The sequence below is a fragment of the Zonotrichia leucophrys genome, chromosome 25 (genome assembly GCF_028769735.1).
Source record: "Zonotrichia leucophrys gambelii isolate GWCS_2022_RI chromosome 25, RI_Zleu_2.0, whole genome shotgun sequence".
NCBI lineage: Eukaryota > Metazoa > Chordata > Aves > Passeriformes > Passerellidae > Zonotrichia > Zonotrichia leucophrys.
The window spans coordinates 172,099-197,953 of record NC_088194.1 but is presented as its reverse complement, the minus strand read 5'-3'; the positions used below and the strand labels follow the sequence as shown (position 1 = coordinate 197,953).

General features: G+C 52.4%; 1 protein-coding gene and 1 non-coding gene across 2 annotated transcripts; both read right to left on the bottom strand.

Annotated features, from left to right (window-relative positions):
* Window positions 1-707: 707 nt before the first annotated feature.
* Window positions 708-10,043, bottom strand: GLMP (glycosylated lysosomal membrane protein). Its single transcript, XM_064732695.1, has 6 exons — window positions 9,958-10,043; window positions 8,321-8,578; window positions 7,925-8,107; window positions 5,612-5,830; window positions 2,902-3,179; window positions 708-1,452 (listed from the first exon to the last, which is right to left on the bottom strand). Exons 1-6 carry the CDS (start codon window positions 10,024-10,026, stop codon window positions 1,284-1,286), a joined length of 1,176 nt encoding a protein of 391 aa, XP_064588765.1. The 5' UTR covers window positions 10,027-10,043; the 3' UTR covers window positions 708-1,283.
* A 9,818-nt stretch (window positions 10,044-19,861) lies between these two features.
* TRNAR-UCU (transfer RNA arginine (anticodon UCU)) lies at window positions 19,862-19,935 on the bottom strand. The gene has a single exon. It is a non-coding gene; the product is annotated as a tRNA-Arg (tRNA).
* Window positions 19,936-25,855: the final 5,920 nt, after the last annotated feature.

Below are 25,855 nucleotides of genomic sequence, written 5' to 3'. Positions count from 1 at the left end.
CAGCAGGGCCCCAGATCCCCGTGAGAGCCCCGAGGAGCCCCGGGCCGTGGGCAGGGCTGGGATCCGGCCCTGCAGGGCCCCGCAGGACACACCTGAGCTTGAGCAGTGCTGGGAGCGGCACTGGGGGGCCCAGCAGGACACACCTGAGCTTGAGCAGTGCTGGGAGCGGCACTGGGGGGCCCAACAGCCACGGGGAGCGGGAGGACCTTGGGGATGTGCAGGGAGGAGAGGAGCGGGGCGGAAGCAGCCGGGTGTGGCACGGGGACAGCCTGGGCAGCGAGGGTGTGTCCCTTGGGAGAGGAGCAGGAGGAGGAGAAAAGGAGGGGGAGGAGGAAGAGAAGGGGAAAAGGAGGAGGAGAAAAGGAGGAGGAGAAGGAGAGGAGGAAGAGAAGGAAAAAAGGAGGAGGAAGAAAAGGAGGAGGAGGAGAAGAAGAGGAGGAAGAGAAGGAGAAAAGGAGGAGGAGGAGTAGAAAAGGAGGAGGAAAAAGAGGAGGAAGAGGAAGGAAAAAGGAGGAGAAAGAAAAGAGGAGGAGGAGAAGAAGAGGAGAAGAAAGGAGAAAGGAGGAGAGGAGAGAAAGGAGGAGGAAGAAGAGAAGGAAAAAGAGGAGGAGGAAGATGAAGAAGAAGGAAGGAGAAAAGAAAGAGGAAGAGGAGAAGAGGAGAGATAGAAAAGGAGGAGGAGAGAAGAGAAGAGAAGGAAGAGAGGAGGAGGAAAAGAAGAAGAGGAGGAAGAGAAGGAGAAAAGGAGGAGGAGGAAGAGGAGGAGAAGAAGAAGAGGAGGAAGAGAAAGAGAAAAGGAAGAGGAGGAGGAAGAGGAGAAAAGGAGGAGGAGGAGGAGAAGAGGAAGAGGAAGAGAAGGAGAAAAGAAGAAGGAGGAGGAAGAGAAGAAGAAAAGGAGGAGGAGGAGAAGAAGAGGAAGAGGAAGAGAAGGAGAAAAGGAGAAGAAGAAAAGGAGGAGGAGGAGAAGAAGAGGAGGAGGAGGAATAGAAGGAGAAGAGGAAGAGGAGGATTTTCCTGACCAAACTCCCCCCATCGCTTCCCTTTGCTGCGTGGATCAGGAAAAACCCGGGCAGGGAGCGCAGGAGCCGCAGTGGGCAGGGGGACACGGGGGCGAGGGGGCACCTGCAGGTGACCCCCGGTCCCCTCGGGGGGCAGAGGGGACGCACAGGGGGCGGCACAGCCACGGCCACTCCCGGAAGGGAAGCCGGGAATCCCGGGAATCCCGGGAATGGGAGGATCCGCAATTTGAGGGGAGGATCCCGGGGCTCTCCGGGCCGGCCCGCTCAGTTGATGGGCTCGTACTCGGAGTAGCGCCGTCTCCGCGCCAGCAGCAGCCCGCAGCCGCCCAGCAGCAGCACGGCCAGCGGCGTGCCCAGCGCCACGGCCGCGATGGAGATCACCAGCGGGGAGAAGCTGTCCCTGGGGGGCTCCCCGAAGCCCAGCAGCACCGACCTGCAAGGGGGGATGGCACCCATCAGGGCAGGGGGAGGCTGCTCAAGGAGCTGCGGAGCCTTTGCTGCAGCGTTAGAGGGGAATGGAGACTTTGGGATGGAGATTGATACTGAACAGGGAAACCCTGTGACCTGCCAGTGCCCAAAGTGCACAGCCTTAGTGAGCAGGAACATCCTGTTAGACCCCTCTGGACCAGCAGCATCCCCTCAGACCCCTCTGCACATCCTTAGTGACCAGCAGCATCCCCTAAAACCCCTCAGCACATCTTTGGTGACCAGCAGCATCCCCTAAAACCCCTCAGCACATCTTTGGTGACCAGATTATCCCCTCAGACCCCTCAGCACATCCTTAGTGACCAGAACATCCCCTCAGACCCCTCTGCACATCTTTGGTGACCAGGAACATCCTTTTAGACCTTTCAGACCCCTCAGCACATCCTCAGTGACCAGAACATCCCCTCAGACCCCTCTGCACATCTTTGGTGACCAGGAACATTCCCTCAGCACATCCTTAGTGACCAGCAGCATCCCCTCAGACCCTTCTGCACATCCTTGGTGACCAGGAACGTCCCCTCAGAGCCCTCGGCACCAGCAGCACCCCCTGAGACCCCCCAGACCCCTCACTCACCATCTGAGATACCCCAGAGCCCCCAGACCCTTCACTCACAGCTGAGGTACCCCAGACCCCCCTCACTCACCAGCTGGGGCACCCCAGACCCCTCACTCACCAGATAAGGCACCCCCTGATGCCCCTCACTCACCAGCTGATGCCCCTCAGACCCCTCTCACTCACCATCTGAGACCCCCCCAGACCCCTCACTCACCAGCTGATGCACCCCAGACCCCTCACTCACAGCTGAGACCCCCCAGACCCCTCACTCACAGCTGAGGTACCCCAGACCCCTCACTCACCACCTGAGATACCCCAGACCCCTCAGACCCCTCACTCACCATCTGAGACCCCCCCAGACCCCTCACTCACAGCTGAGGCACCCCAGGCCCCTCACTCACCATCTGAGACCCCCCCAGACCCCCTTCACTCACCATCTGAGGTACCCCAGACCCCTCACTCACCAGCTGATGCGCCCCAGACCCCTCAGACACCCCTCACTCACAGCTGAGGCACCCCAGACCCCTCAGACCCCTCTCACCAACTGAGGCACCCCCTGATGTCCCTCACTCACAGCTGAGGTACCCCAGACCCCTCACTCACAGCTGAGGCACCCCAGACCCCTGACTCACCATCTGAGACCCCCCAGACCCCCCAGACACCCCTCACTCACAGCTGAGGTACCCCAGAGCCCCCAGATCCCTCACTCACCATCTGAGATCCCCCCAGACCCCTCATTCACAGCTGAGACCCCTCAGACCCCTCACTCACAGCTGAGGCACCCCAGACCCCTGACTCACCATCTGAGACCCCCCAGACCCCCTGAGGCCCCCGACTCACCAGCTGAGGTACCTCCTCTCCTGGTACACGTGTCCCTCCTCGCCGCCGAAGGACACGTTGAGGACGCTGAGCGCGGCCGGGCCGTCCCCGAAGAAGGCGCGCGGCACGGCGGCCGCGGGCGCGCTCCCGTTGGCCGCGCGCAGCGCCCCCGCGCGGCACCGCACGCCGTCCTCGCGCCGCGGGCTGGGCGAGCCGTAGGCGGCGGCCTTCCAGTGCAGGAACGAGAGCGCGGAACCGCCCGTGCTGCCGTTCGGGGGCTCGGCCACCAGAGACAGCTCCTGCGGACGGACACACGGACAGACAGACACATGGGCAGGGGGTCACCGGGGCAGCAGGACAGGGATTCCTGTGCGTTCTAGAGCTAGATAATGGACTGACTGTAGATTAATATCATCCCTATTAATTGATATTAATCTATCAAATAGACTGATATTAGACAGATTAATATCACTGCAGAAACAACAGCGCGGAACCACCGGTGCCGTTCGGGGGCTCGGCCACCAGAGACAGCTCCTGCGGACACACGGACACATGGACAAGGGGTCACCCCAGGGCAGCAGCACAGGGATTCCTGTGCGTTCTGTTAATGGGTACTGAGCTAGCTAATGGATTGATTGTAGGTGAATATCAATCCTATTAATGGATATTGATCTATCTAATAGTCTGATATTAGACAGATTAATATCAATTCTATTAATGGATATTGAACTATCGAATGGATTGATATTAGATAGATTAATATCAATTCTATTAGTGGATATTGATCTATCTAATGGAATGGTAGTAGATAAATAGAAATTTTATTAATCGATCTAATAGATTGATATGAGACAGATTAATATCACTGCAGGAACGACAGCGGGGAACCGCCGGTGCCGTTCGGGGCTCGGCCACCAGAGACACCTCCTGCGGACGGACAGACGGACAGACAGACACATGGACAGGGGGTCACCCCAGGGCAGCAGGACAGGGATTCCTGTGCGTTCTAGAGCTGGATAATGGACTGATTGTAGATTAATATCATCCCTATTAATGGATATTGATCTATCTAATAGTCCGATATTAGACAGATTAATATCAATTCTATTAATGGATATTGATCTATCGAATGGATTGATATTAGATAGATTAATATCAATTCTATTAATGGATATTGATCTATCTAATGGATTGGTAGTAGATAGATTAATATCAATTCTGTTAATGGATATTGATCTATCTAATGGATTGGTAGTAGATAGATTAATATCAATTCTATTAATGGATATTGATCTATCTAATGGATTGGTAGTAGATAGATTAATATCAATTCTATTAATGGATATTGATCTATCAAATGAATTGATATTAGACAGATTAATATCAATTCTATTAATGGATATTGATCTATCGAATGAATTGATAGTAGATAGATTAATATCAATTCTATTAATGGATCTAATTGATATAAGACAGATTAATATCACTGCAGGTAGGACAGCAGGGAGCCGGTGCCGTTCGGGGCCTCGGCCACCAGAGACAGCTCCTGCGGACGGACACACGGACACACGGACACACGGACACACGGACAGGGGGTCACCCCGGGGCAGCAGGACAGGGATTCCTGTGCGTTCTAGAGCTGGATAATGGACTGATTGTAGATTAATAGAAATTATATTAATCGATCTAATCGATTGATATGAGACAGATTAATATCAATTCTATTAATGGATATTGATCTATTGAATGGATTGATAATAGATTAATATCAATTCTATTAATGGATATTATTCTATCTAATAGACTGATATTAGACAGATTATTATCAGTTCTATTAATTTATATAAATCTAATAGATGATATTAGAGTGACATTAGCTAGATTAATATAAATTCTATTAATTGATATTAATCTATCTAATAGATTGATATCAGATTCATATCAATTAATAGAGTTGATATTATCAATCTAGTAGATTGATATTAGCTAGACTGATATTAATTTTATTAACTTATATTAATCTATCTAATAGATTGATATCAGATTCATATCAATTAATAGAGTTGATATTATCAATCTAGTAGATTGATATTAGCTAGACTGATATTAATTTTATTAACTTATATTAATCTAATAGATTGATATCAGATTCATATCAATTAATAGAGTTGATATTATCAATCTAGTAGATTGATATTAGCTAGACTGATATTAATTTTATTAACTTATATTAATCTATCTAATAGATTGATATCAGATTCATATCAATTGAGTTGATATTATCAATCTAGTAGATTGATATTAGCTAGACTGATATCAATTTTATTAACTTATATTAATCTATCTAATAGATTGATATTAGATTCATATCAATTGAGTTGATATTATCAATCTAGTAGATTGATATTAGCTAGACTGATATTAATTTTATTAACTTATATTAATCTATCTAATAGATTGATATCAGATTCATATCAATTGAGTTGATATTATCAATCTAGTAGATTGATATTAGCTAGACTGATATTAATTTTATTAACTTATATTAATCTATCTAATAGATTGATATTAGATTCATATCAATTGAGTTGATATTATCTTGCTAACATCAATCTATCTAGTAGATTGACATCAATTGTATTAATTTATATGAATCTAACACCAATCTATTGGATAGACAATATCCATGAACATATTGATTAACCGATCAGTTTATCGATTCCCGGCTCACCTGGAAGACGCTGGGCGCGTACTCATCGTCGATGGAGCTCCGCGTGCGCAGGCGCCGCAGCGCCCCCGGCGGCTCGAGCGCGGCCAGCTGCAGCACGAAGCGCGAGCCGTTGCCGCGGGGCAGCGCCCCGGCCAGCACGAACTGCAGCTGCGAGCTGTCCGCCGTGTGCAGCAGCCGCGGCAGCCGCTCCGCGCGGCCGCTGCCCTCGAACGCTGTCACCTGAGGGGGCACCGCCACAGGGAGGGACAGGGGGACAGGGACAGTGAGACAGGGACACGGGGACAGCCAGGGACAGTGAGGGACAGGGACACGGGGACAGTGAGGGACAGGGGGACAGGGACAGTGAGACAGGGACACGGGGACAGCCAGGGACAGTGAGGGACAGGGGGACAGGGCACGGGGACACCGCGACAGTGAGGGACAGGGCACGGGGACACCGCCACAGTGAGGGACAGGGGGGACAGGGACACGGGGACACCGCGACAGTGAGGGACAGGGCACAGGGACAGTGAGGGACAGGGGGCACGGGGACAGTGAGGGACAGGGCACGGGGACAGTGAGGGACAGGGGGACAGGGCACGGGGACAGTGAGGGACAGGGGGACAGTGAGGGACAGGGGGACAGGGCACGGGGACAGTGAGGGACAGGGCATGGGGACAGTGAGGGACAGGGGGACAGGGACAGTGAGGGACAGTGAGGGACAGGGCACGGGGACACCGCGACAGTGAGGGACAGGGCACGGGGACAGTGAGGGACAGGGGGCACAGGGACAGACAGGGACAGGGAGACAGTGAGGGACACAGGGCAGAGGGACAGCCAGGGACACGGGGCATGGGGACAGTGAGGGACAGGGGGCACAGGGTACGGGGACACGGGGACAGTGAGGGACAGGGGGCACAGGGCACGGGGATACCGCAACAGTGAGGGACAGGGCACGGGGACAGTGAGGGTCAGGGGGACAGGGACAGTGAGGGACAGGGAGACAGTGAGGGACACAGGGCAGAGGGACAGCCAGGGACAGTGAGGGACAGTGAGGGACAGGGCACGGGGACAGCCAGGGACAGGGGGCACAGGGACAGAGGGACACAGGGCACATGGACAGCGAGGGACAGAGGGACAGTGAGGGACACGGGGCACAGGGACAGCGAGGGACACAGGGCAGACAGACAGTGAGGGACATGGGGCAGGAGGACAGTGAGGGACAGCGGGACAGCGAGGGACAACAGGGACAGTGAGGCAGTGAGGGACAGCGAGGGGCAGAGGGACACGGGGCACAGGGATAGCGAGGGACACAGGGCAGACAGACAGTGAGGGACATGGGGCAGGAGGACAGTGAGGGACAGCGGGACAGCGAGGGACAGAGGGACACGGGGCACATGGACAGTGAGGGGCAGAGGGACAGGGGGACAGTAAGGGACAGAGAGGGACAAGAGGGACACGGGGCACAGGGACAGCCAGGGACAGCGAGGGACATGGGGACAGCGAGGGACACAGAACAGAGGGACAGCAGGGGTCAGGGGGACAGCAAAGGTCAGAGGGACAGTGGGACAGTGCCTGCTGCCACCTGGGCAAGCTCTCTGCCCCCTGGATGTGTTCTTTGCCCCCTGGACGTGCCCCCTGCCCCCTGGAGGTGTCCCCTGTCCCCTGAACATGTCCCATGACCCTTGGACAAGTTCTTTGCCCCCTGGACATGTCCCTGCCCCCTGGACCAGTTCTCTTCCCCTTGGACATGCTCTCTGCCCCCTGAATGTGCCCCCTGAACGTGCCCCCTGCCCCCTGAACAAGCTATCTTCCTCCTGGATGTGTCCCCTGTCCCCTGGATGTGCCCTCTGCCCCCTGGACATGTCCCATGACCCTTGGACAAGTTCTATGCCCCCTGAACGTGCCCTCTGCCCCCTGGACATGCCCCCTACCTCCTGGACATGCCCCATGCCCCCTAGACATGTCCCATGACCCTTGGACAAGTTCTTTGCCCCCTGGATGTGCCCCCTGAACAAGTTATTCTCCTCCTGGACATGTCCCCTGCCCCCTGAACGTGCCCTCTGCCCTCTGGACCAGTTCTCTTCCCCCTGGATGTGCCCCCTGCCCCTGCCCCCTGCCCCCTGCCTGTGCCCCCTGCCCCCTGGACGTGCCCCCAGCCCCCTGATGTGCCCCCTGCTCCCTGATGTGCCCCCTGCCCATGCCCCCTGCCCCCTGGACGTGCCCCCAGCCCCCTGCCCGTGCCCCCTGCCCATGCCCCCTGCCCGTGCCCCCTGCCCCCTGATGTGCCCCCTGCCCCCTGCCCGTGCCCCCAGCCCCCTGCCCGTGCCGTACCTGGAATGCCAGGCTGCCGTTGGCGAAGGCGCCGCCGGGGTCGCTGGCCGGGACCCCCCTGAGCTCGGCCGTCAGGGCCGTGTGGTTCAGGGTGTGGTTGAGGCTCTCCCAGGAGAACTCGGACAGGTCATAGGTGGGGTAGAAGAGCTCTCCCAAAGGTTTGGCCTCGCTGAACTCGAAGAGCTGCAGGGAAGGGAGGGGAGAGGGGCTGGGAGCACCGGCAGGACGGGGCATTGTGCTGTGATCCAGGGAACGGGGCAGAGCTGCCTCAGCCAGGCAGCTCCGACACTGCCCTGGATGGGAATGGGAATGGAGGGGGTTTCTCTGGAGCTGGGAAGCTGCCCAGGGACCCTCGGCACCCCCAGCTGTCCCAGAGCAGCCCCTTGGCAGCAGTACCTTGGTGAACACCACGGCTGTGGAATAGACCACGCTGTCGGGAGGGTCGATCCAGACGGCCCCAGCAGGACTGGGTGACAGCAGTTGGGTCCAGTTGACCCTCAGGGCACTGCTGGGGCTCCGCGTGGCCACCAGGAGCACAGAAGGGGCCCCGATGCTGCTCCAGACGTAGTGCAGGGTGTCCTCAGGCCCCACCGCCCGCACGTGCAGCAGGTTCACAGAGGAGCTGTTCCAGCCAGGGTTGTACTCCATGGACACCTGCGGGGCAGGGATGGGGCTGGGGGTGGCTCTGAGCCCGGCAGGACAACCCCAGTGTGATGGGAGGATGGGACACTGCAGCTGCCCGGGCTCCCGTGACTCTGCAGCCCTGGTGTTGCTCAACACGCTCGGTCGCATTTCACAACTCTGAGCTGCTTCCCATCCTCATGGCCTTTCCCTCCTATAGCTCCTTCCCATCTTAATGGCCCTGCTGTTCCACAGCCCCTTCCCATCCTAATGGCCCTTCTGTTCCACAGCCCTTTCCCATCTCACAGTCCCTTCTTTTCCCATCCCACAGCCCCTTCCCATCCTAATGACCCTTCCCTTCTCATTCCGTAGCCCCTTCCCCAGCCCCTTCCCATCCCACAGCCCCTTTTTTTCCATCCCACAGCCCTTTCCCTTCCACAGCCCCCTTCCTTTCCCATCCCATAGCCCCTTCCTTTCCCACAGTCCCTTCCTTCCCCATCCCATCCCATCCCATCCCATCCCATCCCATCCCATCCCATCCCATCCCACAGCCCTTTCCCTTCCACAGCCCCCTTCCTTTCCCATCCTATCCCACCCCACAGCCCCTTTGTTTCCCATCCCATCCCACAGTCCCTTCCTTCCCCATCCCATCCCATCCCATCCCATCCCATCCCATCCCACAGCCCTTTCCCTTCCACAGCCCCCTTCCTTTCCCATCCCATCCCATCCCACCCCACAGCCCCTTTCCCACCCCACAGCCCCTTTCGCCCCCTTCCTTTCCCATCCCATCCCATCCCACCCCACAGCCCCTTTCCCACCCCACAGCCCCTTTCGCCCCCTTCCTTTCCCATCCCATCCCATCCCACCCCACAGCCCCTTTCCCACCCCACAGCCACGCTGGTCCCACTGGATCAGGACAAAGGGACACACATGGGACATGTCGCCGCAGGACAGGGGTGGCAGGGCGGGGTCACCACCCAGGACACAGCGAGGGCTGGTTCAGCTCCAGCCCCACATGGGAGCCCCATTTCCCCCCAAACCCCGCAAGGGTGGAGCCCCAGCGGGCCCAGCCCAGCCCCTGCTCCGGACAGGATCCCCCGAGAACACAAACTATCCCAGAAGTTTCTATTCCACAAACTATCCCACAAGTTTCTATCCCACAAACTATCCCAGAAGTTTCCCCTTCAGCACCGAGGGTGGCAGAGCTGTCCCAGGCGAGCACAGCGTCCCACCCGCACCCACCGGGATGTCCCTGGCTGGGTGACCCCGGTGTCCCGGCACTCCGAGATCCCAGGAGGGGACACGGGGGGGTCTCAGCCACCGCCGCAACACGGGAAGAGCTCCGAGCTCCGCGCCCGGCCCACGCAGCCCCGGTACCCTCGGTAGCTCCGGTAGCCCCGAGCCCCGCTCACCTTCCGGCCCCGCTCGGCCCCGGCCGCCGCCAGCAGCGCCAGCAGCGCCAGCCCCGCAGCGGCGGCCATGGCGCCACCGGCCCCGGCCACGGCTCCACCCCGGAACCGTCTCAGGACCGCCCCGGAACCGCCCGGGAACCGCCTCAGAACGGCCTCAGGACCGCCCCGGAACCGCCCAGGGACCGCCCTGGAACCGCCCGGGAACCGCCTCGGAACGGCCCCGCACCCCCCGGGACCGCCCAGGGACCGCCCTGGAACGGCCTCAGGACCGTCCCGGAACCGCCCGGGAAACACCCAGGGACCGCTCTGGAACCGCCCGGGAACCGCCTCAGAACCGCCCCGGAACCGCCCGGGAACCGCCTCGGAGCGGCCCCGGCACCGCCTCAGGACCGCCCAGGGAACGTCGGGAACCGCCCGGGAACGGCCTCGGGACCGCCTCAGAACCGCCTCGGAGCAGGTGCCGGCCCCGGCACCCCCCGGGAAACGCCCAGGGACCGCTCTGGAACCGCCTCGGGACCGCCCCGGAACCGCCCGGGACCGCCTCGGAGCGGCCCCGGCACCGCCTCAGGACCGCCCAGGGAACGTCGGGAACCGCCCGGGAACCGCCTCGGAATGGCCCCGGCACCGCCTCAGGACCGCCCCGGTACGGCCCAGGGACCGCCTGGGAAACGCCGGGAACCGCCTCGGAACCGCCCCGGAACGGCCTCGGGACCGCCCCGGAACCGCCCAGGGACGGCCCAGAGACCGCCCCGGTACTGCCCCGGTACCGCCCCGCGCGGTAAAGGAGCCCTTGTGAGCGCCGCTGGGTGCGGGATGTGGATGGAGACAGAACCGCTCGGGGTTTGCCGCTCTGCTTCTGCCCCCGTGGGCGCTGAGCCCCTTCCGGGCCTCAGGGCGGCCGAGACCCCACATGTCCATCATGCTGTGGAGCGGAGACCCCTTTCCTCATCTCCACCCATCTCCTCCCTAGACCTAGAATGATCCCCCATATCTCCCCTCCCTAAGAGACATCCTGAGACCCCCTCATGTCCATCATCCCATGGAGTGGAGACCCCCACTCCTTCATGACCCCCTCAAGCAGAGACCCCCAGATCAATCCAGCAGGACAAGGCAGACCCCCCTTCATTCACCTCGTGGAGCTTCTGGACCCTTGGGGTCTCTGGAGCCTCTGGAGCACCCCACACTCCCCTCACTGTCACTGCCCCATACTCTGGAGACCCTCAGAGACCCCCACCCTCAGCAGAGACCCCCATTTCCATCCCCCAGCAGGGCACTGGAGACCCCAATCCTTCAGGATCCCATACAGGGCAAACTCCCTCCCTCCCATTCAGACCCCCCAGACCACCCCAACATCCACAGACCCCCCCTCACTTTCACTGCCCCATACTTTGGAGACCCCCAAATCCCAGTGAGACCCCACCTCCATCCCCCAGGACACCAAAGACCCCCACATTGCCCATATTTCTGTTGCCCCCTGAAGTGCAGCCCCCGTTCTTGGGTTCCCCAAAGCTCCTGGTGTTGGCACAGACCCCTCAGAGCCCCCCAAACCCGGGGGGTTTTGTACCCCCCAACATCAACAATCAGCCAAAAATGATAAATTTATTTAGAGATAAACCTGAACCCCAAATTCTGGGAGCTCCTGGGGGAACCCAACATCTCCTCCACCTGATCCCTGCTGGATCTGGGGTGCTCAGAACCCCCAAACCCGGGAGGTTTTATCACCCCACAACATGAACAATCAGCCAAAAATGATAAATTTATTTAGGGATAAACCTGAACCCACATAAATTCAATTGGGAGCTCCTGGGGAACCCAACATCTCCTTCACCTGATCCCTGCTGGATCTGGGGTGCTCAGAACCCCCAAACCCAGGAGGTTTTGTCACCACCCATCATGAACAATCAGCCAAAAATGATAAATTTATTTAGAGATAAACCTGAACCCCAAATTCTGGGAGTTCCTGGAGAAGCCCAACATCTCCTCCACCTGATCCCTGCTGGATCTGGGGTGCTCAGAACCCCCAAACTCGGGAGGTTTTGTCACCTCCGACCATGAACAATCAGCCAGAAATTATAAATTTATTTAGAGATAAACCTGAACCCCAAATTCTGGGAGCTCCTGGGGGAACCCAACATCTCCTCCACCTGATCCCTACTGGATCTGGGGTGCTCAGAACCCCCAAACTCGGGAGGTTTTTCACTCCGACACATGAACAATCAGCCAAAATAATTATTAATAATGTATTTACAGATAAACCTGAACCCCAAATTCTGGGAGCTCCTGGGGGAACCCAACATCTCCTCCACCTGATCCCTGCTGGATCTGGGGTGCTCAGAACCCCCAAACCGAGGTTTTGTCACCCCTGACCATGAACAATCACCAAAATGATAAATTTATTTAGGGATAAACCTGAACCCAAACCCTTTACAGATAAACCTGAACCCCAAATTCTGGGAGTTCCTGGAGAACCCAACATCTCCTCCACCTGATCCCTGCTGGATCTGGGGTGCTCAGAACCCCCAAACTCGGGAGGTTTTATCACCCCACAACATGAACAATCAGCCAAAAATGATAAATTATTTAAGATAAACCTGAACCCCAAATTCTGGGAGCTCCTGGAGGAACCAACATCTCCTTCACCTGATCCCTGCTGGATCTGGGGTGCTCAGAACCCCAAACTCGGGAGGTTTTGTCACCCCCAACATGAACAATCAGCCAGAAATTATAAATTTATTTAGAATAAACCTGAACCCAAATTCTGGGAGTTCCTGGAGGAACCCAACATCTCCTCACCTGATCCCTGCTGGTTCTGGGGTGCTCAGAACCCCCAAACCGGGAGGTTTGTCACCCCACAACATGAACAATCACCAAAAATGATAAATTTATTTAGGGATAAACCTGAACCCAAACCCTTTATAAACCTGAACCCCAAATTCTGGGAGCTCCTGGAGGATCCCAACATCTCCTCCATCTGATCCCTGCTGGATCTGGGGTGCTCAGAACCCCCAAACTCGGGAGGTTTTGTCACCCCACAACATGAACAATCAGCCAAAAATGATAAATTTATTTAGGGATAAACCTGAACCCCAAATTCTGGGAGCTCCTGGAGGAACCCAACATCTCCTTCACCTGATCCCTGCTGGATCTGGGGTGCTCAGAACCCCCAAACTCGGGAGGTTTTGTCACCCCCCATCATGAACAATCAGCCAAAAATGATAAATTTATTTAGGGATAAACCTGAACCCCAAACCCTTTACAGATAAACCTGAACCCCAAATTCTGGGAGCTCCTGGAGGAACTCAACATTTCCTCCACCTGATCCCTGCTGGATCTGGGGTGCTCAGAACCCCCAAACTCGGGAGGTTTTGTCACCCCCCAACATGAACAATCAGCCAAAAATAATGAATTTATTTAGAGATAAACCTGAACCCCAAACCCTTTACAGATAAACCTGAATCCCAAATTCTGGGAGTTCCTGGAGAAGCCCAACATCTCCTCCACCTGATCCCTGCTGGATCTGGGGTGTTCAGAGCCCCCAAACTCATGAGATTTTGTCACCCCTGACCATGAACAATCACCCAAAAATGATAAATTTATTTAGGGATAAACCTGAACCCCAAACCCTTTACAGATAAACCTGAACCCCAAATTCTGGGAGTTCCTGGAGAAGCCCAACATCTCCTTCACCTGATCCCTGCTGGATCTGGGGTGCTCAGAACCCCCAAACCCGGGAGGTTTTATCATCCCCACAACACGAACAATCAGCCAGAAATTATAAATTTATTTAGGGATAACCCTGAACCTCAAACCCTTTACAGATAAACCTGAACCCCAAATTCTGGGAGCTCCTGGAGGAACCCAACATCTCCTGCACACTGATCCCTGCTGGATCCAAGGTGGCTTTGGGAAGCCACGAGGGTGAAAAATTCCTCAAGGATCAGAGATGTCCAACCTGAAATAAAACCCAAATTTTATTGCCTGTGGGGAAGGAGGAACAGAACTCCTGGAAAAGGAGATTCCAGGTGAGAATTCCACCATTTCTTGTTGATTTTAGGGATGGCAGGGGAGGAACATTCCAGAGTTTTTCTTGGTTCCAGGGTTGTCAAACAAGCCTCCCATTGTTTTTGTTGGGTTTAGGATTGCCAGGGCAGCATTCCACAATTTCTGTCAGTTCTAGGGTTGCCATGGGATCATTCCACTGTTTCTGTTTGTTCTAGGGTTGCCAGGGGAACATTTAATTTTTTTTTTTTAATTTTAGGGTTGCCAGAGGAGAATTCCACCATTTTTTTTTTCCAGTTCTTGGGTTCCAGAGGAGCAATTTTACCATTTCTGTTGGTTCTAGGGTCACCACAGGACCATTCCACCATTTTTGTTGGCTCTAGGTTTTCCAGAGGAACACTCCATCAATTCTAGGGTTGCCATGGGATTATTCCACTGGTTTTGTTTCTAGGGTTGCCATGGTAGAATTCCACCCTTTTTATTGGTTCTAGGATTTCCAGTGGATCATTCCACTTTTTTTTTGTTGGTTCTAGAGCTACCAGAGGAGAATTCCACCATTTTTCCCCAGTTCTTAGGTTCCAGAGGAGCAATTTTATCATTTCTGTTGGTTCTAGGGTCACCACAGGATCATTCCACCATTTCTGTTGGTTCTAGGGTCACCACAGGATCATTCCACCATTTTTGCCAATTCTAGGGTTGCCATGGGCTCATCCCACTGGTTTTATTTGTTTCCAGGGCTGCCATGGTAGAATTCCAACCTTTTTGTCAGTTCTGGGATCTCCAGAGGAGCATTCCACCATTTCTGTTGGTTCTAGGGTCACCTCAGGACCATTCCACCATTTCTGTTGGCTCTGGGGTCACCTCAGGACCATTCCATCATTTCTGTTGGTTCTAGGGTCACCACAGGACCATTCCATCATTTTTGTTGGTTCTAGAGTCACCACAGAATCATTCCACCATTTTTGCCAATTCTAGGGTTGCCATGGGATTATTCCACTGTTTCTCTTGGTTCTGGGGTTGCCATGGGCTCATCCCACTGGTTTTATTTGTTTCCAGGGCTGCCATGGTAGAATTCCACCCTTTTTATTGGTTCTAGGGTCACCACAGAATCATTCCACCATTTCTGTGGGTTCTAGGGTCACCTCAGGACCATTCCACCATTTCTGCGGGTTCTAGAGTCACCTCAGGACCATTCCACCATTTCTGTGGGTTTTAGGGTCACCACAGAATCATTCCACCATTTTTGCCAATTCTAGGGTTGCCATGGGATCATCCCACTGGTTTTGTTTCTAGGGTTGCCATGGTAGAATTCCACCCTTTTTATTGGTTCTAGGATTTCCAGTGGATCATTCCACTTTTTTTTTTGTTGGTTCTAGAGCTACCAGAGGAGAATTCCACCATTTTTGTCAGTTCTTGGGTTCCAGAGGAGCAATTTTATAATTTCTGTTGGTTCTAGGGTCACCACAGAATCATTCCACCATTTTTGCCAATTCTAGGGTTGCCATGGGCTCATCCCACTGGTTTTATTTGTTTCCAGGGCTGCCATGGTAGAATTCCACCCTTTTTGTTGGTTCTAGGATTTTCAGAGGAGCATTCCACCATTTCTGTTGGTTCTAGGGTCACCTCAGGACCATTCCACCATTTCTGTTGGTTCTAGGGTCACCACAGGACCATTCCATCATTTTTGCCAGTTCTAGGGTTGCCATGGGATCATCCCACTGGTTTTGTTTCTAAGGTTGCCATGATAGAATTCCACCTTTTTTATTGGTTCTAGGATTTCCAGTGGATCATTCCACCATTTCTGTTGGTTCTAGGATCACCACAGGACCATTCCACCATTTTTGTTGGGTCCAGGGTCACCTCAGGACCATTCCACCATTTTTGTTGGTTCTAGGATTTTCAGAGGAGCATTCCACCATTTCTGTGGGTTCTAGGGTCACCTCAGGACCATTCCACCATTTCTGTTGGTTCTAGGGTCACCTCAGGACCATTCCACCATTTCTGTTGGTTCTAGGGTCACCACAGAATCATTCCACCATTTTTGCCAATTCTAGGGTTGCCATGGGATCATTCCACTGGTTTTATTTGTTTCCAGGGCTGCCATGGTAGAATTCCACCTTTTTTATGGGTTCTAGGATCACCTCAGGACCATTCCACTATTTCTGTTGGTTCTGGGGTCACCTCAGGACCATTCCACCATTTCTGTGGGTTCTAGGGTCACCACAGGACCATTCCACCATTTCTGTTGGTTCTAGGGTCACCACAGGACCATTCCACCATTTCTGTTGGTTCTAGGGTCACCACAGGACCATTCCACCATTTCTGTTGGTTCTAGAGTCACCTCAGGACCATTCCACCATTTTTGCCAATTCTAGGGTTGCCATGGGATCATCCCACTGGTTTTGTTTCTAGGTTGCCATGATAGAATTCCACCCTTTTTATTTGTTCTAGGATTTCCAGTGGAGCATTCCACCATTTCTGTCGGTTCTAGGGTCACCTCAGGACCATTCCACCATTTTTGTTGGTTCTAGGTTCACCTCAGGACCATTCCACCATTTTTGTTGGTTCTAGGGTCACCACAGAATCATTCCACCATTTTTGTTGGTTCTAGAGTCACCTCAGGATCATTCCACCCTTTCTGTTGGTTCTGGGGTCACCACAGGACCATTCCACCATTTCTGTTGGTTCTAGGGTCACCACAGGACCATTCCACCATTTTTGTTGGTTCTAGGGTCACCTCAGGACCATTCCACCATTTTTGTTGGTTCTAGGGTCACCTCAGGACCATTCCACCATTTTTGTTGGTTCTAGGGTCACCACAGAATCATTCCACCATTTCTGTGGGTTCTAGGGTCACCTCAGGACCATTCCACCATTTCTGTCGGTTCTAGAGTCACCACAGGACCATTCCACCATTTTTGTTGGTTCTAGGATTTTCAGAGGAGCATTCCACCATTTCTGTTGGTTCTAGGGTCACCACAGAATCATTCCACCCTTTTTGTCGGTTCTAGGGTCACCACAGGACCATTCCACCATTTTTGTTGGTTCTAGGGTCACCTCAGGACCATTCCACCATTTCTGTTGGCTCTAGGGTCACCACAGGAGCATTCCACCATTTCTGTGGGTTCTAGGGTCACCTCAGGACCATTCCACCATTTCTGTTGGTTCTAGGGTCACCTCAGGACCATTCCACCATTTCTGTTGGTTCTAGGGTCACCACAGGACCATTCCACCATTTCTGTTGGCTCTAGGGTTGCCAGAGGAACATTTGTCCAGTCCCATCCCTATCATGGCAGGGTCACCTTCCACCATCCCAGGTTGCTCCCAGCTCCATCCAACCTGGCTTTGGACACTTCCAAAGGGATGGGGCATCCATGGAATCATCAGTGCCAGGGCCTCCCCACCTTCACAAGGAACAATTTCCTCCCACTATCCCATCTGGCACTTTAAAACCATTTCAGAGTACAGAAATCCAGGTGGGGAGCATTGAGTTGCCCAGATTTCCCAAGGTGGACACTCAGATCAGAAACCTACATTTGAAAAGATGAAAAATTTCCATTTTTCACAGGAAATGCCACCTCCTTCTCTCCAGCTGGGCCCTACTGGAAAGCACAGAACATCCCTCAGGAAGAAGGTATCAAAAATGGGACAGTACTGGGGGGGTTAAAACACCTGCTTGGAGGAGAAACCAAAGGGAACAAGGGAAAGGGATGATGATGGAGGAGAAATGCCTGGAGAAGGGAGCACAGGGATGTTACATCCATCAGCTATGCCAGGAAAAGTCATTTCCTCCCCATGCAAACTCTCAGGGGCGTTATAAAGGGAAGGGATCAGGACCTGGGAGGGAAATGGCACTAAAAGAAAAGAGACACCTGCCTGGAGATCATCTCTGAGGGGAAATGGCACTAAAAGAAAAGAGACACCTGCCTGGAGATCATCTCTGAGGGGAAATGACACCAGAAGAAGAGAGACACCTGCATGGAGATCATCTGTGAGGGGAAATGGCACTAAAATAAAAGAGACACCTGCCTGGAGATCATCTGTGAGGGAAATGGCACCAAAATAAAAGAGACACCTGCCTGGAGATCATCTGTGAGGAGAAATGGCACTAAAAGAAAAGAGACACCTGCCTGGAGATCCTGGAGATCATCTGTGAGGGGAAATGGCTCTAAAATAAAAGAGACACCTGCCTGGAGATCATCTGTGAGGGGAAATGCCACTAAAACAGAAGAGACACCTGCCTGGAGATGATATCTGAGGGATATGGCAGTAAAATAAAAGAGACACCTGCCTGGAGATCATCTCTGAGGGGAAATGGCACTAAAAGAAAAGAGACACCTGCCTGGAGATCATATCTGAGGGAAATGGCACCAAAATAAAAGAGACACCTGCCTGGAGATCCTGGAGATGATGTCTGAGGGGAAATGGCACTAAAAAAGAAGAGACACCTGCCTGGAGATCCTGGAGATCATCTCTGAGGGAAATGACACCAAAATAAAAGAGACACCTGCCTGGAGATCATCTCTGAGGAGAAATGACACCAAAATAAAAGAGACACCTGCCTGGAGATCCTGAAGATGATCTCTGAGGGGAAATGCCATTAAAAAAGAAGAGACACCTGCCTGGAGATCCTGGGAATCATCTCTGAGGGGAAATGGCACCAAAATAAAAGAGACACCTGCCTGGAGATCATGTCTGAGGGAAATGACACCAAAATAAAAGAGACACCTGCCTGGAGATCATCTCTGAGGAGAAATGGCGCCAAAATAAAAGAGACACCTGCCTGGAGATCCTGGAGATCATCTCTGAGGGAAATGACACCAAAATAAAAGAGACACCTGCCTGGAGATCATCTGTGAGGGAAATGACACCAAAAGAAAAGAGACACCTGCCTGGAGATCATCTGTGAGGGAAATGACACCAAAATAAAAGAGACACCTGCCTGGAGATCATCTCTGAGGGAAATGGCACTAAAAGAAAAGAGACACCTGCCTGGAGATGATATCTGAGGGAAATGGCACCAAAATAAAAGAGACACCTGCCTGGAGATCCTGGGAATCATCTCTGAGGGGAAATGGCACCAAAATAAAAGACACACCTGCCTGGAGATCATCTCTGAGGGGAAATGCCATTAAAACAGAAGAGACACCTGCCTGGAGATGATATCTGAGGGAAATGGCACCAAAATAAAAGAGACACCTGCCTGGAGATCCTGAAGATCATCTCTGAGGGGAAATGCCATTAAAAAAGAAGAGACACCTGCCTGGAGATCATCTCTGAGGGAAATGACACCAAAATAAAAGAGACACCTGCCTGGAGATCATCTGTGAGGGGAAATGGCACTAAAACAGAAGAGACACCTGCCTGGAGATGATATCTGAGGGAAATGGCTCTAAAATAAAACAGACACGTGCTTGGAGATCATCTGTGAGGGGAAATGGCACTAAAAGAAAAGAGACACCTGCCTGGAGATCATCTCTGAGGGGAAATGGCACTAAAAAAGAAGAGACACCTGCCTGGAGATCCTGGAGATGATCTGTGAGGGGAAATGGCAGTAAAAGAAAAGAGACACCTGCCTGGAGATGATATCTGAGGGATATGGCAGTAAAAGAGACGAGACACCTGCCTGGAGATGATATCTGAGGGATATGGCAGTAAAAGAGACGAGACACCTGTCTGGAGATCCTGGGGATCATCTCTGAGGGAAATGGCTCTAAAATAAAAGAGACACCTGCCTGGAGATCATCTGTGAGGGGAAATGGCACCAAAATAAAAGAGACACCTGCCTGGAGATCCTGAAGATCATCTGTGAGGGGAAATGCCATTAAAATAGAAGAGACACCTGCCTGGAGATCATCTGTGAGGGGAAATGACACCAAAATAAAAGAGACACCTGCCTGGAGATCATCTCTGCCGGGACTCGAACCCGGAACCTCTGGATTAGAAGTCCAGCGCGCTCGTCCATTGCGCCACAGAGACCTCACCGTGAGGGGAGCGTCGGCTCCAGAACTGAAAAATCCGCAGCGCCCGCTGGGTCCGGTGCCCATCGACACCTCCCTGGCACAGCAGCACCTCCAGAGTGCCCTCCCTGCACAGGGACAGGCAGGAATAATCCCAGGGATGATCCATATCTCGCTCGGCAGCGGGGATGCAGCAAAAAGCTGGATGCAGGCTGGTATCCGCCTCTCTGGCAACCTTTCCGCAGCATCCCCGGCGCTCTGGGCAGAGCTAAATCCTGGAGCAGAGTTCCTCGCTGCATCTCAGCAGCATCACAGCATCCTCCTCCTCCTCGCTGCAGAAGCCGAGGGATAAAGATGAAAGAGGATTTAGCTCAATGGGGAGGGCAGCTCGGCTTGTCGGGGTGGAATAACGGCGAGAACCTGAGGTTTGAGCAGAGGAATGAAAGGGAAAGCGGCTGCCGTGGGTTTCCTTTCAGCAAGCTGTCAATCAGGGCTTTAATGAAGAAACATTTGTGCCTTTTCTGTAGGGGAAAAAATGGAAGACAGATGTCAAAACAACAGGAAAGGTCCATTTACAGCCACTGACCTATTAACAATGGATCAAACTCTGGCACGGAGTCGTCGCTGGGAATTCGGAATCCCCGAAAGGAACAGATTTCAGGCTGGGAACGGCGCATTTGGAATGCCTGAATGGAACAAATTTCAGGCTGTGTTTTGCTCCCAAACACGCCCTCGATTCCTGTGAAAGGGGAGATGTTAAGTGCAATCCAAGAGGAGGAATTCCCTGACACAGGGGTCAGTGTGACCTGAAGCTCAGGCAGCTCTTCCTGGGGGAGAACAGCCCAGAACAAGAATAAAAAAGAGATTCACCCCCAGTGGAACCAGAACCTCAAAACTGAGGATAAACCCCCACAATTTCTGTGAAAGGGAAGATGTTAAGTGCAATCCATGAGGAATTCCCTGACACAGGGAGATTTTGCCTCGAGGTCAGTGTGACCTGAAGGTCCAAGCTCAGGCAGCTTTTCCTGGGGGAGAACAGCCCAGAACAAGAATAAAAAGGAGATTCACCCCCCTTCAGAATTGAGGATGAACCTCAGAACCACAAAACTGAGGATAAACCCCCCCAATTTCTGTGAAAGGGAAGATGTTAAGTGCAATCCATGAGGAATTCCCTGACTTAGGGAGATTTTGCCTTGAGGTCAATGTGACCTGAACCTCAGGCAGTTCTAGCTGGCAGAGAACAGCCCAGAACAGGAATAAAAAAAGAGATTCACCCCCAGTGGAACCAGAACCTCAAAATTGAGGATAAACCCCCACAATTTCTGTGAAAGGGGAGATGTTAAGTGCAATCCAAGAGGAGGAATTCCCTGACACAGGGGTCAGTGTGACCTAAGCTCAGGCAGCTCTTCCTGGGGGAGAACAGCCCAGAACAGGAATAAAAAAGAGATTCACCCCCAGTGGAACCAGAACCTCAAAATTGATGCTAAACCCCCCAATTCCCATGAAAGGGGAGGAATTCCCTGACTCAGGGAGCTTTTGCCTTGAGATCAATGTGACCTGAACCTCAGGCAGTTCTAGCTGGCAGAGAACAGCCCAGAACAAGAATAAAAAAGAGATTCACCCCCAGTGGAACCAAAACCTCAAAACTGAGGATAAACCCACCCCCCAATTCCCATGAAAGGGGAGGAATTCCCTGACTCAGGGAGATTTTGCCTCGAGGTCAATGTGACCTGAACCTCAGGCAGTTCTAGCTGGCAGAGAACAGCCCAGAGCAGGAATAAAAAAAGAGATTCACCCCCAGTGGAACCAGGATGTCAGAATTGAGGATAAACCCCCCCAAACACCCGTTTTTAGATGGTGAAGATCACACCAGGTGAGTTCCACCTGCACACAGGACAAGCTCCTGCTGCATCCCTGCTTTCCTCAGGGCCTGTCCTTCCTGCCTCAGGCTGGGGCACCTCTGTGCCCATGGCTAAAATCCCATTATGTGCCAAATCCTGCCTTGAGGGCTGGCAAAGAGCTGATTTCTGCCCAAAGTGAGCTGGGGAAGGTGTGTGGTGCTGGAGAGGAGAGGCACAGCACTGACAAACTCAGCACACCTAATGCAAACCCAAAGGATTTGGTGGAAAGCTTTAAGGTGGTCTTGACAAGTAAAATCCACCTTGGAGTGGGGGAAAGAAGGCAGGGGTTGAAATTCTATCAGAAAAAACCCTTCCTGCTGCAAAAGATAACCCAGCGAATTGATAATCCTTGAAATAAATCCCTCTGTGAACCAACTGTGATCACGCTGGGACCTGGAGAAAAACTCAAAAGTCTAGAAAACACCCATCTGCAGGGTGACCAAAGGCTGTGTTTAAAAATGTCATAGAAAAAAAAGAAAATCTCAGAGGTAAAAAGCTCTAAAGGATGAGAAAAATCTGGGAGCTCTGTGTGCTCCTCCTGGGGGATGAAGACACCAGCTTTCAGTATCATTTTGGGAGGCTGCACCTCAAGAGTGCCTGCTTTGAAGTCAGCAGCAAGCAGAAAATCTGGAGATGATTAAGGAAAGAGCAGAAACGCTCAGAAGAATGGCTGTGGCTCTCTGGGCAGCCACATCCCTGGAATCAGAGGTTTGAAGGAATTCCTCCTGCCTGGAGCTCCCCTCGGCCCCAATTGCACCAAACTCAGCAAAAAGAACAGGAGTTTGAGCTGAATATAAAATAAAATGTCACATTATAAATATAAATATAATATATATAAATTATATAAATATTATATATATTTATATAAATTATATAAATATTATATATAAATATAAATATAATATAAAATGTCACATTTCTGTCAGGGGAAGTGCGGGGAGAACCAGGGGCTGCAGGGGAGCAGCAGAGCTTCATCCTCATCCTCATCCTCATCCCAACACACAGCTCTGGAGGTGTTTGCCAGGTGTTCCTGCACCTTCAACATCCCCTCAGTCTTCCCTGAGCTCCTTGGAGATGTGACAAATTCGGGAAATTCGGGAAGCAGAGACTGGAGGGAGCAGCACCAGGTTGGTTTTGCTGCATCCCCTTCTGTGGGAAGAGCACGTCCTGAGGCAGGAGAACATCTCTGTGAAATGTGTCAGGAGTTTAAAAAAAAAAAATAAATGTCAGGAATTAAAAAGCTGCCCCCCAGCTCATCCTCCCAGCCTCAAATCATTTCCCACAGACAGCAGGAACACGAGCCACCAGCAAGGATGCAGCGGCCCAGGGTGAACCCAGAGAATTTAGCACCTCATAAAGAGCTGGGAAAGGCCTTTGGGATGACAAAACCCTGAGCAATTTGGTGACTGATGGAGCTTTTCAGATCCAGGGCAGCATCACCAGTGCTGGGAGATCCAGAAATCTTGTGTACACTGAAAGAAACAGCAAAAGAAAAACCCTACAGAAAGTCCCTACAGAAAAACCCTACAGAAATCCCAATAGAAAAACCCTACAGAAAAACCCTACAGAAATCCATACAGAAAAACCCTACAGAGCTAGGACTGCTTTGTGGTTTCCAGAGAAAGGTTTTACAGTAAATATAAATATATAATATTAATATAAATATAGACTATATACTAGATAATATATATAATATATAATATATAATATATAATATATAATATACAACATATATAATATATAATATATATATAATAAATACAAATATATAGTAAATATAAACATGTATTTCTATATTATAAATATAATACATAATTATAATATGATATAAACTATAAATGCAGCCACCCAATTCCCCAATAAAACCTTCCCCAAGAGCCACCAAGCTGTGTGGCTTGAGGCCAAAAATCCACTTACACCTGTGAGATGGTGCAGGCTCTTTCAAAAATCCTTTCAATAGGTATATTCTTTTTTTTTTCCTAAATTTCTAATGCCTTTTTCTTCCTTTGCAAGCCATTTCAGCAGCACTCAAAAGGCAGCCAGGTGTCTTGTTCTTGGTTTTATCACATATATTTTAAAATCCTCTAGTGCCTAAGCCTTGCTTTGTCTGTGGGACTGGGTTCATCTAAAAAACACTTACTAGGAAATCCTAAATTTTGCTCCCCTAAAATGATCACACAATTTTGGGAGGTTTTGCCATGGGCTGGCACGGGTGGCTGTGCCAAAACTTGCTGGGTAAGTGGCTGATTTTCCTGATTTTTACTTTGCTAAGCTTTCAGTTAAAATACAGCGTGTGGCCTTTTGAATAGCAGCTCAAGTACCACAGAAAAATGATTTTTTTTTGCTGGCCATCAATCCCCAGAGGGGATATTTTTGCATCTCAGGCTGAAGCAAAAACCATGAGGGAGAAAAGGAGTGGAGAGAGGCTGTGATGATCCTGGGCAGAACGCTGGATAAACTGGAAAATTATAAATGGGCACTGGCCTTGATTGTAGAATTGAGGGATGGTTTGGGAAGGGATCCAGGGTGATCCTTTGGGTTGGAAAAGATCCAGGATCATCCTTTAGGTGGGAAAAGATCCAGGGTGATTCTTTAGGTGGGAAAAGATCCAGGGTGATCCTTTGGGTGGGAAGGGTTCCAGGATCATCGTCTGGGTGTGAAAAGATCCAGGATCATCCTTTGGACAGGAAAGGATCCAGGGTGATCCTTTGGGTGTGAAAAGATCCAGGATCATCCTTTGGACAGGAAAGGATCCAGGATCATCCTTTGGACAGGAAAGGATCCAGGACAATCCTTTGGGTTGGAAAAGATCCAGGGTGATCCTTTGGGTTGGAAAAGATCCAGGATCATCCTTTGGACAGGAAAGGATCCAGGACAATCCTTTAGGTGGGAAAGGATCCAGGGTGATCCTTTGGGTAGGAAGGGTTCCCCATGCCAAGGGACACCTTCCACCATCCCAGGTTTCTCCAAGCCCCATCCAGGCTGACCCTGAGCCCTTCCAGAGATGAGGCACCCCTGGAATAACCCGTTCCAAGCCCTTTCCGCCCTCACAGCGAGGAATTTCTTCTCAAAACCCCAAAACTTCCCCTCCAGTTTAAACCCGTCCCCTTTGTCCCACACCCCACGCCTTTTCCAAACTCCCTCTCCAGCGCTCTTGGAGCCCCTTTAAGCACTGGAAAAAAAATTCCCTTCCATCCTCCGCCTCCTCCTCCCCTCAGCATTTCAGTTTTTGAATGTTTTCCTTACAAAATTCCCCTCACTCGGGCGCTTTTCCCGTCCCCTCACGGCCCGTCCCGCGCAGGCCGCGCCTCACCCTCAGGGCTCGCTGCGGGGCCGGCGCCGCTCCGGCCGCTGCTCCCGGGGCCGCTTCTCGGTGTTCCCGGTGGTTCCCGGTGCTCCCAGGGCTTAGTTCACGGTGTTCCTCAGTGTTCCCGGTGCTTCCCGGTGTTTCTCGGTGCTCCCGGTGCTTCTCCGTGTTCCCGGTGTTCCCCGGGCTTGGTTCTCGGTGTTCACCGGTGTTCCTGGTGCTTCCTGGGGTTGTTTCACGGTGTTCCCGGTGCCCCCAGGGCTTCCCGAAGTTGTTTCTCGGTGTTCCCGGGGTTGTTCCCCGGTGCTTTTCGGTGTTCCCAGGGTTGTTACCCGGTGTTCCCGGGGTTTCCCGGTGTCCCCCTGGGTTGTTTCCCGTTGTTGTTCCCCGGTGTTCCCCTGGGTTGTTTCCCGGTGCTTCCTGCAGTTGTTTCCCGGTGTTTCCCCATGTTCCCGGTGTAGTTCCCCGGTGTAGTTCCCCTTGGTTGATCCCGGTAAAGTTCCCCGGAGTTGCTCCCCGGTGTTCCCGATGCAGTTCCCGGAGTAGTTCCCGGTGCAGTTCCCCGGTACAGTTCCCGGAGCAGTTCCCCGGTGTTCCCCGTGCAGTTCCCGGTGTTATTCCCCCGGTCCAGTTCCCGGTGCAGTTCCCGGAGCAGGACGCGGCCCGCGGGCTCACGGCAGCTCCAGGCCCGGCCGTGCCCCGTGCCCGTCCCGGTCCCGCCCCGCTCTTTG